Source organism: Piliocolobus tephrosceles, chromosome 3 (genome assembly GCF_002776525.5).
Source record: "Piliocolobus tephrosceles isolate RC106 chromosome 3, ASM277652v3, whole genome shotgun sequence".
In the NCBI taxonomy this organism is placed as follows: domain Eukaryota; kingdom Metazoa; phylum Chordata; class Mammalia; order Primates; family Cercopithecidae; genus Piliocolobus; species Piliocolobus tephrosceles.
The window spans coordinates 110,921,502-110,936,085 of NC_045436.1; the positions used below are offsets into that span (position 1 = coordinate 110,921,502).

Genomic DNA, 14,584 nt, shown 5'->3' on the forward strand with positions numbered 1-14,584 from the left:
TGGAGTGCAGCGACTGCATCATAGCTCACTGCAGCCTCAACTTCCTGGGCTCCAGTGATCCTCCAGCCTCAGCCTCCCAAAGTGCTGAGACTACAGGTGTCAGTCACTGTTCCCGGCCCTTTTATTTCCTTTTTAAAGAAAATTTCCAGATTTTATTTGGACCTTGTACCATGTTCTGTCCCTTATACACTGGTTTTGCTAAATACACCTACTCCAATCACACTACCGGAACTTGGATAAACTCTCTAGCTGATTGGCAAAATTAATTTTCCCTCGTTTGTTTTTGTTTATCCTCCTTTAGCCCTCATGATATTACTTACTAATCTTTAAAAAGAAAAAAAAAACAACAAATATTTACTGCATGCCTATTCCATGCCAGGCACACTGTGAAAGGCACCTTCTCATGCTGAGATTATTAGTACAATTTCAGATGAGTTTCAGAGAGGTTATGTCTTGCCCAAGACTGCTGATTTGATAGCGAAAGGTACCAACTAGGCCTTAGTTCTAAGTTCTATATTCTTCCTACCATATGTCAGTAATTTCAATTATTTTCAAAGAAATAGACAACAACAAAATACTTCTGTGTATATATTTTTTCTGTGTTGGTTTAAAAGTGGGATATATACATATAAGAAATCCTTGTCTTTGAGGTTTTTAAGCATATTCTGAACAAAAATATTCAAACATGTAATTACAGCAAAAGCATAAAGAACAGAGAATACTAATTTTTGAGAGGCCCGGAAAAAAACAAATCACTTAGGTTTGCATTTTCCAAAATGAAACGTTATGCAATCGGAGAAACGGAAAACCTATGAATGCCTTAAAATTCTCTTCAGTAGATGGCAGTAGTGCACACAAAATGAGAGGAAACCAGGCTGAGAGGCACCAGAAAATGACACATTTTAATCAAAGACACTTTCTCTAAATGATTACTCTAAATCCCTCTATAATTTCTCTCCTTCAATGAGGATAAACCTGATTTGAAATTAAGAACAAACATCTAACTAGTTTTCAGCTCATTGAGATAACTGCTCAAAATTGGATAGAACCTGCTTTAGAATTAATTTTCCCATGAGGACAGATTAGCCTAGCCTCACTGGCCCTTTGATATAACTGCCCTTCTCTGACTATGACTTCTTGCTATAAATTTTTCAATTGTCACTAATTGATATGGTTAGGCTTTCTGTCCCCACCCAAATCTCACCTTGAATTGTAATCTCCCTAATCCCTCCATGTCAAGGGAGGAACCAGGTGGGAGGTGATAGGATCATGGTTTCCTTCATGCTCTTCTTATGACAGTGAATGAGTTCTCATGGGATCTGATGGTTTTACAAGGCAGTTTTCCCTGTTCTTGCTTGCTCTCTCTCGCCTGCCACCATGTAAGACATGTCTGCTTCCCCTTCCCTTATAAGTTTCCTGAGGCCTCTCCAACCGTGTGGAACTGTGAGTCAATCAAACCTCTTTTCTTTATAGATTACCAGTCTCTGGTATGTCTTTATGGTAGTGTGAGAATAGATTAATACACTAACGTTTAATGATAATATATATTTTAGAAAGTGTCTATTTTTGTAGGGGCTGGCAGTTTGGAATAGGTGTGAAATCAAAATGTTTTAAGCAATTATCTTTCCACAATGCATAGGACAACAGTGCTCTTTTTGTCTTCTGAAAGACAGGTTGTGTCATCTGACACATTTTCCCAGGTGGGGAAGAGAATACATCAATGTAGTAATAACCCTAGCATCAAATGTAAATAGTTTTGGCTTTCCAAAATATATGCATTATAAATATAAAAATATATATGCCTAGAGAAGTAAATATTGGATTTTTATATAAGTGAGTATGCCAGATAGTAAGATTTTTCCACATTAACTTGATTTAGAGGACTTTTGCGGCCTTCTCTAGCTTCAGTGCTGCCAAGATCTTGCTTGAGGGACTTACAAAGAAGACTCTGTTCGTTGGTTGGCCCAGTTCTGGAGGCAAAGTGCTACCTGAAGTGCTTCAGGAACAAACAAGGTTGACCATGGCACCCATATGCAGAGTCCTCAGACAAGCCCTAGGACACCCACCTGGAAGTCGGCGGTTACAGAGCCCCCACAGACGTCAATCAGCTCAGTCATGTCGTAATAAGCATCAAAGGTCCACACGCAGCTCTTCAGATTCAGGTGTTTGTAGAGCTGGATGGTCTTTGGCTCTCGCACGCTGGGGTCAAACTGGAAGGGGCGATCATAGCCAGGCCCCAGGGCGGTGCTGTCATAGACCACATCATCCAGGAACCCTGCCTCTGCCGGGGAGGGAAGAATGAGGAATGATAACTTGGTTTGCGGACGCCAGGGAGCAGGGTGGGGCGAAGAGCTCACCCTTTCACACTAAAAGCACTTTCAGTCACCTACGACCCTACTAACAAAGCAACCCAGGGCTCCCAACGTGCAGGGAGAATGTGAGGGATCTTGGAAAGCGCTTGCTAACTGCTGTTGCCACGTGTTGAATGGAGGACTCCACCTCTAAGACACCACAGGAACCATGGAGGAAAAGGTGAGCAAATGATACCGTGAATGAAGGCGGCAGAACTTGGAAAGGAAAACACTCTGAAGCTTTGCCTGCTACACCTGGCAAGTCTGGTCCTGTGCTTCATATATGTCCCCACCAGTCCTGAAGAAATGGATTCACTGTATGGCTCATTCACTGGGGAATTATTATTTTAAGAGTGATTTTTAAAATTTCTTTTTTGAGACCCCATCTCAATAAAAAATTAAAAAAACCCAGCACACCTACATCTGACTACTTCTTCTTGCTCATAGTTTCTGAACTCTTTGGGAGGGAAAGTCTGAATTTTTTGTTAATGAGTAAATAGCTCACTAATGATGCCTGTAACTCTCACCTGTGACAGGCAAAAATTATTGAATCAAATGCTGCCAAGCACGTGAATGGCTCTGAATTAAGGGAGAACTTTATATAGTAGGGAGCTGAATACAGATACAATTTTAGAATATTAGGGTTAAATTTTTTTTTTTTTTTTTGAGACGGAGTCTCACTCTGTCACCCATGCTGGAGTGCAATGGTGCAACCTCGGCTCGCTGCAACCTGCGCCTCCCGGGTTCAAGTGATTCTCCTGTCTTAGCCTCCTGAGTAGCTGTGATTACAGGTGCATGCCACCACACCTGGCTAATTTTTTGTGTTTTCAGTAGAGACAGGGTTTCACTGTGTTCCCCAGGTTTGTCTCAAACTCCTAAGCTCAAGCAATCTACCCGCCTCAGCCTCCCAAAATGCTAGGATTACAGGCATGAGCCACTGCACCTGGCCAGGTTAAAATTGTATAGTACTAAAAGCGACTGTATTATTTTAAAAGGGTTGATAAATATATTAGAATGCTTGACACGCAGCACCCAGCCCTCTGTCCCATGATGACTAGGTACTCAATTAACATGTCTTGAATTTAATTGCTTTTAAGTAGGAAAAGGTGCAAAGTTTAGTATTTAAACATAGTATGTCTCTTCCACTAGCTACAAATGTGGACCAATTAAACTTTCATATGTAGCTCAGTGATTTACAAATAATTTGTACTCAGCCAATTGCTACTGTATAAAGACCATCATGACCAAAAGTGATGCTTAATGAATATGAAAGAGAATATGAATGCATTTCTGTCTTCAAAAACACTATTAAATGATTCATCATTTGTGAAAGGAGGAAATACGCAGGTAATGTGCGCTTGCTAAGGTAAATGGAAACGGACAGAATTCTTTGTAAAGTCAAATGTCTGCTGTGGTGAACACAGAGATGCGCTGCCTCAGCTGTCAGCTCCTTCAGCTCTGCGTCAGCTGCACATTGGCTCAGCCCAAGGTCATGCCCTTGCGGGGCAGCCTGCATTCAGTGACTAAGCTAGGTAGGCTATAAGGGTCTGGCTGTATCAGCTGGAAGTAGGACAAGACTCTCCAGAGCTCCCTGCCATGGCCAAGATGGCCTTTTCAGCCTGCATTGCAGCTTGACTTCTCCCTCTGCCCAATCTTGTTTCGCTCCTTCTCTTTCATAAGTATTGATCCCTAATAAATATCTTGTAACTCCAGACTCCATCTCAGCTCCTGCTTCTGGAGAACTCATCCTATAGCATCTTCACTTTAGCTTTTTGTAACAGGTTTTTGGAGCACCAGTGTAAACATGCTCACTCTAAGGGAATGAAGACACTAAAATATACCATAGTAGGTGCTTTAAAAATGTCAATGCATTTAATCCTCATCTTGAGTGGTAACAAGTGTTACTCCCATGTTATAGATAACAGTGGCTCAGAAAGGTCAAACTGTATTTGTTCAGTGGAATAAGGATTTGAACCAGTGTGATTCCAAAGTCCTTGTTTCTTTCTGTCCACTTCATTGTCTGAGCTAATGGAATGTGCATGTGTGCTAGGAAAGAAAACCACTAATGTGTGGATTCTGAGAACCAGAAAACATGAAAAGCAGTTCTCCTCACTCTGGCATATCCTGAAAGTCACTGCACTGGGCTAGCATGGAAAGACCAGTCCGGAACTCGTCAATCTCACCTGAGATGCCTCTCAGGTCATAGGTGGTAACTAAATTGGAGCAGACGTGCTGGTGTCTGTAGATGGACTCAGACAGTAGAAAATGCAAGTTGTGCAACGGCATGGTGGAGATAAGGGGCAGCATTCCATCCTGGTGTGGGATCTGCACCGAAATGTGGATTCTAGGGGGAAAAAGGGCAGAAATAAATGTTTAGCTGACTGCTATAAATGGTCAATAGGATATACTTCTTTCTCATCACCTAATTTGTCTTCACCAGTGAACTGCCATTTTTTTTTCCTTCCTGAAGCTTTCCAGGTAGGATTTCTGTCTGAACAGGGGGTATACATATATACATAGTATCATTGCTTCCCTCTAAGAGACCGGCCAGACACAGGACTGATAGTAATCTAGAATTATAGATTTTTTTTCTATACAGGAAAAGATAACATCACAACCACAAATTACTTTAAAGCTTTCCTTTGCTTTTTAATGGAAACTCTGTTTTTTCAGGAGCTGAAGTTGAGTGACTGCAGAGGGCCCGCTCCCCTGCTCTGTCATAGTGAATGTTTATGGAAGTTAGGTAAGCTTGACACTCACATTTCTTTAAGTATTTGAGTCCAAAATATATCGTTGAGCTTTTAAACTCTAAAACCAATTCCTCCACCCAGCCAAATCTGAGGAATTACAATGTGCAGCTACTCATACTCTCTCTCCTGACTGAAAACAGCCTTCTCTCTCCAGTCTCCCTGTAAGTCATATCAACACCACACGTCCAGCCCTACCAGCCTGAGTCTGCAGTGTCCTGTTCCTTGATCTACATCCTCAGCTCTTAGGCAGCCTTTGGACCAGGAAATGTGCAACTTATTTATGTTGGCTACTATTTCTCCAATGTTTTCAGACTCTGTTTATCTTGCCTCCCCACTATGAGGACACAGAGCATTTCCTTCACTTCTTTTGTTTCTCCAGAGCACATAGTATACAATTCTAAATAAGAAATGAGCTTAATAAACATTGGTTAAGACTGCGACACGACAGAACTGTACTTATGCATTGCATTTTTTTGTCATTGTAGCAGTTTAAATTTTGAGTGTGTTTATTGACAGTGTGTTTTGAGTTTATATAGCTTGTCTCTTGAGCACAGAGCCACATTTTTAAGAGGAATCAGAACCTTGGAAGTGAAGAGGAGGGTCTTTTTTCTAGGAAGGGGTCACTAAGATACATTTTACTGTGTCAGGAAAGAAAGAAGTGTGTGCATATTCATTCAAACATGTTTTATTCAATATAAAGGAACTCATTTTTCTGAGTTTATGAGCAATGGAGTTGTTTATAAAGGCATGCATTTAAATACTATAGTGTTTAATAAATATGCATAGCATACACAAATTCTTTTTTGCTGTGCAAAAATGAAAACATCCGTTTCCCATCATGGTGGCACAGAAAAAATTAAGTCCAATATATCCTAATTTCTACATTATTATTCATTTGTTCAGTAGATATTTAGGAGTGCCTCTTAGATGCCTATACTGGGCAGAGGATACTCAAAATACAAACTCATGGTCTCTGGCCTTCAGGCCTTACCATCTACTAAAGGACAGAGAGAGTGAATGCTAATAATCTTCTACAAGAAGCATATACAGGTGCCAGAGAAGCTAGAAGGGGAAGCCTCCAAATTAAATTAGGGGAGATGATGGAAATTTCCCTAGAAGAGATGCCATGTGGTAGGTATTGTAGGACAGTAGGGTTCCAGCCAGTGGAAGGGGGCTGGGGAGAGTTGAGGTAACAGCATGGCAGACGTATGCAACTTGTAAGAGTCTGTAGTGCTTGGGAAGTTACTCATGATTCTCTGTGGTTGGACTGGCAGGTAAAAATGAGAGGGTGAGGGAAAGACTAGGAAGATAGGCAGGGGGCCCGAGCTTGAGGGATCTTCACAGATTTAAACTTTTACTGACACATTCATCATCACATTTTCATTGTGCAGAAGCATCACTTATTGATCATCCTGGGAAACACACAAAGGAGACCTGAGATTCACCTCAACCTATGCGTGGTGGAAGGCACCACCTGCCTGACCTGTTCGGATGCTCTTTATGTTTGACATCGAGGTATTTCAAGGTTGCGATGAAGGACTGAGCCTGGAAGCCTCTGGATGTCCCAGCCACCACTGGTGTGTGGCAGATAGCACTGTCTGTTCCAATGGTAACAATGTTGCTCCTTAAGGGGGTCCCCACATGGCCCACCTTGTCCACAGCCTTGGCCACACAACGCACATGGAACCTCCGGCTGAAGTAAATGCTGTCCAGGACCTACCAGGGAGAATAAATCACTTCCAATGTGAGTACCCTACTTAAACAGCTCCTTATATGATCTGGTTAAAGGTAATCTGTAAAGGTCATCCATCCACCCATCCATTGATTGTTCCATCTAGTCATTCATTCATCACGTAAGTATTGACTTTTAACTATGAACCAGACACTCAAGACAGATCATTGAGTACTTATAGCCTAAGGGGGTAAGATAGTCAATGAACAATTAGACAGACATGGAGCATGAACCCACAGTGAGTGATTTCCATTAATAGTATTGTTCTCTTAATATACTAGGCTCAGCAGAAAGACGACCCAAGTGTTATTCAGGCTTCCAGCAAGACTGGTTGGCCTCCAAGTCACTGTTGCTGAGAGCATAATGTCAGGAGACAGAGGAAACATTCTTCCTTCCCAGGAATTATCATGGTCTTTTTATCTTACTGCTATCCTCCCTCCATCCCATCTCCCTACCCAGTGACCACACACTGCAAGGGCTATAGTAACATGCAGGCTTGAAGCTGAGAACTTGACCTCTGACACCTTCTAGCCTTTGAAGGTCTTTCCACAGATTCCTCCAAGTCCCCAAACATACAGAAGCCCTAAGAGTGCCTAACTCAATCTGTGCAGAGGCAATGTAGGTCACCAGGACTCTTTATGAAAATGTGTGCATTTACATAGGGAAGTATATAACAAGAAAAATTAATCAGTAGTTCTGTGTGCCACAGACCTCCCACAAAGCAATCACACAAACTTACAAATTTTACCCGTGAAAACAATTTTCCCTGAAGTCCATTAAAAATTAAAGAAGATTTTTCCATTAAACTTTTTTTTTAAAGTAGCTGCCAATGCTTTACTTATTTATATATACATGAACTTAGTACAGAAGGGATTTGAAGCATCCTACAAGAATGCATATAATAGAATGGCATTAAATAAATAATTGAAGAAATCAAGATAAAGCAAAGGAATCTAGGGTAAAGGGTATTAGTCACAAATTCATTGCAAGAAGGAAACCTGAAGCATAAACTCGTAAATTTTTCTGTTAAAAATGTGCAATTGGCTCCAACCAGATCAAACCTCCTTTACGGTTTTGTTGAAGAGAGAAATAGATACTTAAGAAACAACAAGCTGGTAAGTCTTGCCATGTTGATGTTTTAATAATAGAGAAGACTATTTAAATTTGAGCTAGGTTGTGTTGCAAAAGAATTGCTCTTCAGGCCTTTCTGAATAAGTTGTGCCAAAGAGAGTGGGTATGAATGACCCTGCATTATCCAAAGCCTCCCATCTATGTCTAACGGCTTTCCTCTGCTATTATCTCATTCCAGTGAAGCTCTTATTACAGTGGGAATAAATTGTGGAATAAACAGGAAAATCTAGAGAAATTTGGTCTGAAAGATATCTCTGATGTCTAAAATCTTTCAGTGAGATAATTTTAGGCAAGAATTGTTGAATGCTTACTACACGGCAGGTACTATACTAAGCCTGAATCTCAACGGCTTTCAGCTCACTTTTGGAAGAGAATCAGTTTTGTCAGTGTGATGTGCAGGATCACTGTGGTGGACTGTTTGTTAAGGTTGGGAAAATATACTATTCATTGTTCTCTGATGGTGTCGGGGTATTGGTCTCTAAGCTTTTTGAGGACAGCAACTGCTGCACAAATGTCTTTTCATGGCCTCCCATAGAGCTTTGTAAAGTGCTGATCATTCAGCAACGATTCTACTCTTTTATTTAATAACTGGTCCCCTCTATGTGCCATTGATGTGCCGGCCATTTTGGGCCACATTTCTACCGCATTATAGAAACTTTGGTTCATGTCTGTAAGGAGTTTATGTGCTAATACTTATGGAACGATTGAAGATACGTTAATAGTAATCAACAGTGCCTACCTGGAGTTTTTCACTGACTTTGTCATTTATAGGTCACATTTTTCAATGACCTCGTAAAGTAGCTAAGCAGAAGAATTATTACTTTGCAGATCAGGAAACTGAGACTCAGAGAGATTAAGTAACCTCTTAACATTACTTAGTTTAACACAGGCAGCACCAGGATTTGCAAACAGGTCTTCTAACCAGCTTAGGTTTCTATTACAGCATATAATCTTTTCTTATGTATAAGAGTAAAGACTGTGCACCTGTTTATTTGTTTTATTCCAAATGCCATGCATGGACCATGAGGAATTTGATTATCTGAGTAACAAAGAACAACACCAGTTCTCACCTAGAGAGGGAGAACCAGGTCCAGACCCCCAGACCTACCATGTGGTTGACACTGGTGAATGGTGTGTTGTCAGTGATGGTTTCAAAGGGAGACCGGGCCCCATTGCCATCAGTGGGGGCAGCCACTTCCCAGCTGAACTGCACAGATGTCTGGTTGATGCCGGCCTCACTGCAGCGCTCCTTCATGACAGCATATCTGGGGAAATGAGGGTCACAGGGGGTGACACAGACCAGCGGGTAGCCTGGGGAGGGGGATTTCTTGACTCCTTCCTTGGTAACTTCTTCCACATGGTCATAGTCAGCAAGTGTGACCACCTGCGAAAGAGCAACAAAGCTTCAGTTCAGGTTGGGTATCGGCAAGATCAGAGAACTAAGGCCCCCTTCTTTAGAGATCCACAAGATCTCTTAGTGTCTAGGGATTCTTTAAAATATAACAGGAGAAGTTTTTATAATTGTTTGCCAGGCATCCTTAAAAGATACTGCAGATCTTTAGTGGTGGAGAAGATCCTTCTACTGGCTGGGCTAGAAACGTTACTATCCTTTTAATTTTATTCCTAAATCAGAGCCCTATTACTCATGTAAAGAAATACTCTGACTTTCCTGCACATTGGAACCAAAGCTGTATCATGAATAACAGTTGCTAGTTTAAAGTTGCATTAAATAGTTGATGGTATATAGTAGAACATTTGGCAAAATAAGAGTAAATTGAGGTGGTATATTTCTTCCACGGCCAAATAAGAGACACATTTGGAAATAATCGTCATTCTTTTCTAACATATGAGACTAGTTAGCAGAAGTTAGAAGACTTCTTCTGATTGCTTCACAATTATGGGTTACATTTTCCTTGGCAACCTCTAGGTGTTTTCCTCTTAATTGTAAGGACAGTGTGTTCATTCTATTCACCCCAAGTTAGGAAATATGGTACTACCTTCCCACAGGTACTGAATTATATAAATATGGTGAGTATGTGGGATAATAGATATGAGGTAGTATTACGTTCTTACTCTTCTAAGTCCCATCAAAGAAATGATAAGATCAATTGTATTGTATTTTCTATCTTTATCAGACTAAGACACCAACAGGATTTGGTCTTACTTTTAGGTCAGAACAGGGTTTCTTACCCTCAACACTATTGACATTTGTGCCAAATAATTCCTTTTGTTGTTGGGGGCTGCCCTGCGCATTATGGGATGTTTAGGAGTATACCTGGTTTTACCCACTAGATACTAGTAGCACCTGGTGTGACGACTGTGACAACCAAAAATTTCTCTAGACACTGCTTAAATGTCCTCTTGAAGGGGGAGAATGGAAGGCAAGATGGCTCCGGGTTGGGAACCACTGTGTTAGAAGAATAAAGAAATAGAGTACTTCTCTTAAGTTCTCATCTACTAGTCACTGAGACGTAAAACAGCAATCCTTTGGGTCAAGCAACTCACAATGGGTGGTGCTGGCAATATGAGGCTCCCTGCTGCCTCCTGGTCTAGAATCGTCACTGTGGCAGTAGTCACATCCCCGAGAACTGCTTCCACTGGGTCATCTGGGCCAAGGACTAATGAGAAAGATTCATGCCATTCGCGGTCTTCATTGGACAGGATCTCAACTTTAAAAAAGATATGATTCACACCTTCAACAAGGACAGAACAAAAAGAGAGCAAAGGCTTCATTAGGAAACATACCCAAGAGAGTGCAGCTTGGCACTGCTGAGACATCATGTTAAAATATGTTCTTTCTTTTTAGCAGTGTTCTATAAATGCAGTGGCTACTAATCACTTTAGCCCCATCTCAAGTGAGGAATCTTTTTTACAGACCAAATTCCACCTGTGGTAGAGGCTCAGTATTGCAGATTTACTGTTCAACACCATATGAGGATTAATGGCCCCTGCCTGACACTGGCTGGCAGTAATAAAAATCTATGATCCAAAATACACTTCACCCTGGTTATGAGTTTTTTTGCTTAATTTTTCTTTCCCCCTTACACTTTTGCATGAGCTCCTGTTTGGCTGTGAGGGCTTGCACATACAGATACCCTTCAACGCTGTCTCCTGAGAAGAAATGGCTCAAGGTTATCTACTAAGCCAGGCTCCACAAAGATGGTAACATGGAGGATGAGTGACCTGGAATGGGTGAGGGTTCAAGCCTTAAAGACCCACTTTGGGGGACCATTCCAAGATGGTTGAATAGGAACAGCTCCAGTCTGCAGCTCCCAGTGTGATTGACACAGAAGACAGGTGATTTCTTCATTTCCAGCTGAGGTACCTGGTTCATTTCATTGGGACTGGTTGGACAGTGGATGCGGCCCATGGAGGGCAAGCCGAAGCAGGGCGGAGCATTGCCTCACCCGGGAAGAGCAAGAGGTCAGGGGATTTCCCTTTCCTAGTCAAGGGAAGCTGTGACAGAATGTACCTCAACTAGAGGTACATTCTAGAAAAACGGGACACTGCCCAAATACTGCACTTTTCCCATGGTCTTAGCAACGGGTAGACCAGGGGATTCTCTCCCATGCCTGGCTTCGGGCGGGGGGGGGGTCCCACACCCACAGAGCTTTGCTCACTGCTAGCGTAGCAGCCAGAGACTGACCTGTGAGGCTGTAGCCTGGCAGGGGGAGGGGCATCCACAATTGCTGAGGCTTGAGTAGGTAAACAAATTGGCTGGGAAGCTCGAACTGGGCAGAGTCCACCACAGCTCAGGAAGGCCTACTGCCTCTATAGACTTCACCTCTGTGGGCAGGGCATAACTGAACAAAAGCCAGCAGAAATTTCTGCAGACTTAAATGTCCCTGTCTGACAGCTCTGAAGAGAGCAGTGGTTCTACCAGCATGGCATTTGAGCTCTGAGAACAGACAGACTGCCTCCTCAAGTGGGTCCCTGACCCCTGTGTAGCCTAACTGGGAGACACCTCCCAGTGGGGGCTGACAGACACTTCATATAGGCATGTTCCCCTCTGGGATGAAGCTTCCAGAAGAAGGATAAGGCAGCAACATTTGCTGTTCTGCAATATTTGCTTTTCTGCAGCCTCTGCTGGTGATACCCAGGCAAACAGGGTCTAGAGTGGACTTCCAGCAAATTCCAACAGACCTGCAGCTGAGGGACCTATTAGAAGGAAAACTAACAAACAGAAAGGAATAGCAGCAACATCAACAAAAAGGACATCCACACCAAAACCCCATCTATAGGCACCAGCATCAAAGACCAAAGGTAGATAAAACCACAAAGATGGGGAGAAACCAGAACAGAAAAGTAGAAGATTCTAAAAACCAGAGTGCCTCTTCTCCAAAGGATCACAGCTCCTCATAAGTAATGGAACAAAGCCGGATGGAGAATGACTTTGACGAGTTGACAGAAGTAGGTGTCAGAAGGTCGGTAATAACAAACTTCTCCGAGCTAAAGGAGCATGTTCTAACCCATTGCAAGGAAGTTAAAAACCTTGAAAAAAGGGTAGATGAATGGATAACTAGAATAAACAGTGTAGAGAAGACCTTAAATGACCTGATGGAGCTGAAAACCATGGCATGAGAACTTCGTGATGCATGCACAAGCTTCAGTAGCCGATTTGATCAAGTGGGAGAAAGGATATCAGTGATTGAAGATCAAATTAATGAAATAAATTAAGAAGACAAGTTTAGAGAAAAAAATATTAAAAAGAAATGAAAAAATCCTCCAAGAAATACAGAACTATGTGAAAAGACAAAATCTGCATTTGATTGGTGTACCTGAAAATGATGGGGAGAATAGAACCAAGTTGGAAAACACTCTTCAGGATATTATGCAGGATAACTTCCCCAACCTGGCAAGGCAGGCCAACATTTAAATTCAGGAAATACAGAGAACACCACAAAGATACTCCTCAAGACAAGACACATAATTGTCAGATTCACCAAGGTTGAAATGAAGGAAAAAATGTTAAGGGCAGTCAGAGAGAATGGTCAGGTTACCCACAAAGGGAAGCCCATCAGACTAATGGCAGATCTCTTGGCAGAAACCCTACAAACCACAAGAGACTGGGGGCCAATATTCAACATTCTTAAAGAAAAGAATTTTGAACCCATAATTTCATATCCAGCCAAACCTAAGCTTCATAAGTGAAGGAGAAATAAAATCCTTTACAGACACGCAAATGCTGAGAGATTTTGTCACCACCAGGCCAGCCTTACAAGAGCTCTTGAAGGAAGCACTAAACATGGAAAGGAACAACCCTGACCAACTACTGCAAAAACATGACAAATTGTAAAGACCATCAATGCTATGAAGAAACTACATCAATTAATGGGCAAAATAACCAGCTAACATCATAATGAAAGGATCAAATTCACACATAACAATATTAACCTTAAATGTAAATGGGCTAAATGCCCCAATTAAAAGACACAGACTGGCAAATTGGATAAAGAGTCAAGACCCATCAGTGTGCTGTATTCAGGAGACCCATCTCGTGTGCAGAGACACATAGGCTCAAAACAAAGGGATGGAGGAAGATCCACCAATCAAAAGGAAAGCAAAAAAAGAGAAGGGATTGCAATCCTAGTCTCTGATAAAACAGACTTTAAACCAACAGAGATCAAAAGAGACAAAGAAGGCCACTACATAATGGTAAAGGGATCAATTCCACAAGAAGAGCTAACTATCCTAAATATATATATGCCCAATACAGGAGTACCCAGATTCATAAAGCAAGTCCTTAGAAACCTACAAAGAGACTTAGACTCCCACACAATAATAATGGGAGACTTTAACACCCCACTGTCAATATTAGACAGATCAACGAGACAGAAGGTTGATAAGGATATCTAGGACTTGAACTCAGCTCTGCAGCAAGCAGACCTAATAGACATTTACAGAACTCTCCACCGCAAATCAACAGAATATATATTCTTCTGCACCACATTGCATTTATTCTAAAATTGACCACATAATTGGAAGTAAAGCACTCCTCAGCAAATGTAAAAGAACAGAAATCACAACAAACTGTCTCTCAGACCACAGTGCAATCAAATTAGAACTCAGGATTAAGAAACTCACCAAAAACCACACAACTACATGGAAACTGAACAACCTGCTCCTGAATGACTACTGGGTAAATAATGAAATTAAGGCAGAAATAAAGATGTTCTCTGAAACCAATGAGAACAAAGACACAATGTACCAGAATCTCTGGGACACATTTAAAGCAGTGTGTAGAGGGAAATTCATAGTACTAAATGCCCACAAGAGAAAGCAGAAAAGGTCTAAAATCGACACCCTAACATCACAATTAAAAGGATGAGAGAAGCAAGAGCAAACAAATTCACAAGCAATCAGAAGGCAAGAAATAACTAAGATCAGAACAGAACTGAAGGAGATAGAGACACAAAAAACCCTTCAAACAAATCAAGGAACCCAGAAGTTGGTTTTTTGGAAAGATCAACAAAATGAATAGACCACTAGCAAGAAGAAAAGAGAGAAGAATCAAATAGATGCAATAAAAATGATAAAGGGAATATCACCACCAATCACCAATCTCACAGAAATACAAACTACCATCAGAGAATACTATAAACCTCTCTATGCAAATAAAC

The 14,584-nt window shown here is 41.5% G+C and overlaps 1 protein-coding gene across 2 annotated transcripts in view; it reads right to left on the reverse strand.

Annotated features, from left to right (window-relative positions):
• FRAS1 (Fraser extracellular matrix complex subunit 1) overlaps positions 1–14,584 on the reverse strand; it is a 452,974-nt gene that overhangs the window by 29,753 nt on the left and 408,637 nt on the right. For both annotated transcript variants that reach the window (XM_023222483.3, XM_023222482.2), the window contains exons 62-66: positions 10,470–10,657; positions 9,073–9,348; positions 6,585–6,817; positions 4,535–4,695; positions 2,067–2,281 (exon numbers count right to left, since the gene is read on the reverse strand). In XM_023222483.3, the coding sequence (XP_023078251.2) occupies positions 2,067–2,281; positions 4,535–4,695; positions 6,585–6,817; positions 9,073–9,348; positions 10,470–10,657 (1,073 nt within the window). The remainder of the gene's footprint in view (positions 1–2,066; positions 2,282–4,534; positions 4,696–6,584; positions 6,818–9,072; positions 9,349–10,469; positions 10,658–14,584) is intronic.